Here is a 4356-nt window from a genome sequence, read left to right on the forward strand (position 1 = left end):
CACATGAATGTACACGTTAGTTAACGCTTTCAGGCGTTAAATAAACGGCTGTATAATTACACGTGCAATTGCAGGCGTTAAATAAACGCCTTTATATTTACACGTGCAATTGCAGGCGTAAATAAACGCCTGTATATTTACACGTGCAATTGCAGGCGTTAAATAAACGGCTGTATATTTACACGTGCAATTGCAGGCGTTAAATAAACGCCTGTATATTTACACGTGCAATTTCAGGCGTTAAATAAACGCCACATGCAAATCACTGCCCACAATTTCCCTAGCTCCTCCTGCAGTTAGCTGGGCTAGTGTGATTGGATTCTTCCCTGCATTTTCAAGTACCAGCTCCTCCCCACTGTAGAAGCGGAAGATTTCGAAACAAGTTTAGTCCAGCACAGTCAGAAGTTTGAAGGAAGATGGCAAGAAGAAACTTTCTACGACACTGTAAGCAGACTCTTAATGACTGCACTCGGCTTTTGTTATCGGATAACACTGGACACGACGACCTTCAGTCCACGTTGACAAGGTACAGTTTTTTCGAAATCATTATTTGTGACATGAATCGTAATCTTCACCGGCTAGCTAGGCTAACAGGGGTTTAACTTGGTCATTGGCTGTGCGGATAGCTTTTGTTGGCACAGTAGCAATGGATTGCTACTGTGATACTTCTGCCTTGCTAGCTAGCCAGTAACTGACTAGTCTAGACTGTTGGATAAAGACTAGCTATTTGCGTTTCGTTTTTTTCCGTGAAAGCTGCCATGTTAAGGCTAGACAGTCCATATCCAACTATCTGTCCCCTAGTTAGCTAGCTAAATGAGTTAGCCTCAACCCCCAACCATCTGCTATCAGTACTGTACAGTAGGCTCCAGTGCTGCAAACTCCTCAGATTCGTTTTTTGTTGTTACCCAAAGTCGATTAGTCTAGCTAGCTGGTATTTTGAAGTCACTGCTAAAGGCAAACAAGCTCAACCTTCAACCTGGCTGACGTTAGCTTTTTCTTTTATCTTAAAACAAAACTTTTTCTATTTCATTCAAGCCTATGATCTTACCGGGCCACCACAGGCTACGCTACCATATGCTACTACAACTTTTAGGTTCTAATATTACTGGTATTTCTCCCTTTAGGCTATTGGTATTTCTCCCTTTAGGATATTTTCAGTTGTTAGGCGATTTATTCGGGAGACCTGTGTTCACGTTCTTATTTCAGATACACATGGTCGATAAATTATTACTGTTTTACATACAACCACAAAAAACTGTAGCCATGTCTACTTTAACACCATTGTCTTCTTTCAGGATGGAAACAATGCAGCGAAGCCTAGAGTGGGCAAGGGGTACGCTCTTGAATGATGCTTCAGCAGACGGTCTAATAGCTGAAGTATCCGAGTTCATCCAGGAGATTCGCACCTATGGCCGGCATGCACAACCAGGTGAGAACCATTTCAGTGGGGGTGGGTGCTCACAGCTCAGCTAGTCCTTTGAGTTATTTCACACATCGTTCTCTTGCTGCCCATTGCAGTTGCCATTGTATTTTTGTGTCCATTGGTGTTAAATTCCAGTGGTATTTAACAGTGCATGCCTGGAGCGTGTGCAAGTTACAGTGTCTTAAATGTTCTAAGCACAGCATTTTATTATTGTTGCAGCCAGTTCCGGTTAACAGGCTCCATTGACTTGGACTGGAGCAATGGGGGCTCCTCATTATCAAATCACCGGAGAGCAACTGAGGTTTCTCATGTCCTGTGCTTTCAGCCTCTCTCAGATGGCCGAGATCCTCCATGTGTCCCGTTCCACAGTCAAACGGCGCCTACGGTCAGTTGTGCTTGGGGTTAAATGCTATGAAAAGCAAATCTTTTAAATGCATGCTTTCCACAGTTTGTAGACATGAGTTGATTGTCAACAATCAAGAAATCAAGTACTATAGTGATGTCTCGTCAGACGCTTGAATCTTTCACAGGCGGGGCGTTTTTCAGACTTGTCAGACACTGCTCTGGACGATAATGTCAAGGATCTGGTGGCTGGGAACGACAGACTTGGACCGGAGTCCGTCCGAGCACAACTGAGGGCAGAGGGAATCCGGGTGCAGAGACGCAGAGTGAGGGATAGCATGCTTCGCGTTAACCCGAGGGCGGCTGCCCTCAGAGCCATGTCGCAGAGGCTGCACAGAAGGTCCTACCGTGTCGCTGGTCAAAATTCTTTATGGCACCTGGATGGAAACCACAAACTGATAAGGTAAGGTTACTCACTGACCGTATTTGTTATTGAAACTATTGGTTGTAACAGCTCAAACACAATCAGGTAGCTCACAGAGCAAGAACTGACATGGACATGTGGATAATAATTGTTTTAGGATGTTTCTGCTGTTATTGGTAGTGCAGCTGCACTTTTTCAAGCACAGCTTTTATTGACACAGTCCTATGTTATGTCTTTTCTGATTTCAGGTGGAGGATAGTCATCCACGGTGGCATTGATGGCTACAGTCGCCTTGTTGTGTTTCTCCGTGCTTCCAGCAACAATCGCAGCAGTACTGTAATGGACTGCTTCATGAATGCAGTGACCAGATATGGTGTTCCGTCCAGGGTCAGAACAGACCACGGAGGAGAAAACAACGCTGTCTGTTTATTCATGAACATTTTCAGAGGATCTGGTAGAGGCAGTGCTTTGAGGGGAAGGAGCACACACAATCAGAGGATTGAGAGACTGTGGAGTGACCTGTGGCGTGGTTTGACCAATGTCTACTACCATCTGTTCAATTTCCTTGAGAGTGAGGGGATTGTGGACATTGACAATGAAATGCATGTCTGGGCTCTGCATTATGTGTATCTACCTAGAATCAATAGAGACATGGCAGACTTCTGCAACCAGTGGAACCACCATGGTTTAAGGACTGAGAGGCACCAGTCCCCTCTGCAGATCTTCGTTAGGACTTGCCTTGCACAACAAATGCTACCGACCACTGCAATGCAGGACCTCTTTTCTGCCACACTCCCCGGAAGTGAAGGGGCAGACAGCACTGTACCCAGAGGTATGGGTGGGGCAGCTCAGGACGGGGCGGCTCAGGACTGGGCGGCTCAGGACGGGGAGGCTCAGGACGGGGAGGCTCAGGACGGGGTGGCAGGGACACCTGTTGTTCACTGGCCAGAGAGAGTGACCATACCTCCAAACCGGTTTACTTTGGGAAATGCTCTCATGCAAGTACTTGCCGCACAAATCAATCCCCTCGGAGGCCTCAGAACAGCCCTTGGAATGGACATCCTGCAAGAGGTCATTTCTTTCCTGGAGTCCTCAAATGACCAATAACATTTTGGACTTTCAGACAAGGAATACACAAGTAATGAGAATTATATTTGCACTGCAAGTTGCACTGCTACTTTTTTTTTTTTTTGTCTTTTTGTCTTTTATTGACCTTTTTGATTTTTCATCAACTGGTGCCAAGTTGTTGACCAGTGCTATTCATCTCAAGCATTTCACTGTCCAGTTGACACCATCACTAATGTATACACATAAATGACATTTGTGCCCAAAATTATAAACACTGTGTGGCCTGCCTTTCCCATAATTCTTGATAACCACAGAAACGTATTACATGGTATATAGGCTTAGACTAACATCTAGTGGACAATTAGAACAACACATGTTGCAATTTGTGTTGCAGGCCCTGCATTTCTATCACACAATAAGTGTGTATGTATGTATATACAGTGGGAAAATGTGTCCAAACTTTTGACTGGTACTGTATATATATATATATATATATATATATCCAAACTGTATTTGTGAGATCGAATAAATAGAGGAATAGCTTGGTGTTAAAAGTATCAGACTAGATCAACAGGTTTTATACTCAAATATCATTACGTTGAATGCAAGCATCTGCCAAAAACCTACAAGACAAAGACGACGAAAAATACAAATACAGATTTCTCGTCTTTTATTAGAAACAAAACAGAATTCGTCAGAGGGCGAATCAGAAGACGTTAATAACAACTCTGAAATTAAATGGTACCAAAGGTAGGTGACTGGAGGATTCCACTCTCCATCTTTTCTTTGAAACCCGTGTAAGTGGCATGGATGGGCAATCTTAAAATGATGGCACAAGTATTTGCCTCTGGGAATATTCTCACAGGCTCATCCCCTTGGTGATGTAAGAATTCAATGGTTGGTGAAACTGGGAAGCCGAACCGAGGAATTGCTGAAGCACCCAATGTGAAAATTAGGATCTGCTCCAGGGTTAATTTCTCAGCGCTCCCCTCTGAAATGTTTTTGCAAAAGATCATTCAAAAAAACATCACATTTAAAAACAAACCTTAATACTGTGAACACCATACTGTCATTGAAAGTAGTTACTGATTGAATACAT

General features: G+C 43.7%; 1 protein-coding gene across 1 annotated transcript; it reads left to right on the forward strand.

Annotated features, from left to right (window-relative positions):
• The first annotated feature begins 250 nt into the window (after positions 1–250).
• Positions 251–3296, forward strand: LOC134039976 (uncharacterized). Its single transcript, XM_062486200.1, has 5 exons — positions 251–526; positions 1296–1429; positions 1643–1808; positions 1935–2228; positions 2438–3296. Exons 3-5 carry the CDS (start codon positions 1684–1686, stop codon positions 3294–3296), a joined length of 1278 nt encoding a protein of 425 aa, XP_062342184.1. The 5' UTR covers positions 251–526; positions 1296–1429; positions 1643–1683.
• The last annotated feature ends 1060 nt before the right edge of the window (positions 3297–4356 follow it).

Source organism: Osmerus eperlanus, chromosome 19, assembly GCF_963692335.1.
Source record: "Osmerus eperlanus chromosome 19, fOsmEpe2.1, whole genome shotgun sequence".
Lineage (NCBI taxonomy): Eukaryota > Metazoa > Chordata > Actinopteri > Osmeriformes > Osmeridae > Osmerus > Osmerus eperlanus.

Bases quoted from the DNA above. Each gene is read 5' to 3' on its own strand.
- LOC134039976 (XM_062486200.1), top strand. From the start codon at position 1,684: ATGGGGGCTCCTCATTATCAAATCACCGGAGAGCAACTGAGGTTTCTC. The intron at 1,809-1,934 runs GTCAGTTGTGCT...ATGTCTCGTCAG, and splicing joins ACAGTCAAACGGCGCCTACG to ACGCTTGAATCTTTCACAGG. The intron at 2,229-2,437 runs GTAAGGTTACTC...TTCTGATTTCAG, and splicing joins GGAAACCACAAACTGATAAG to GTGGAGGATAGTCATCCACG.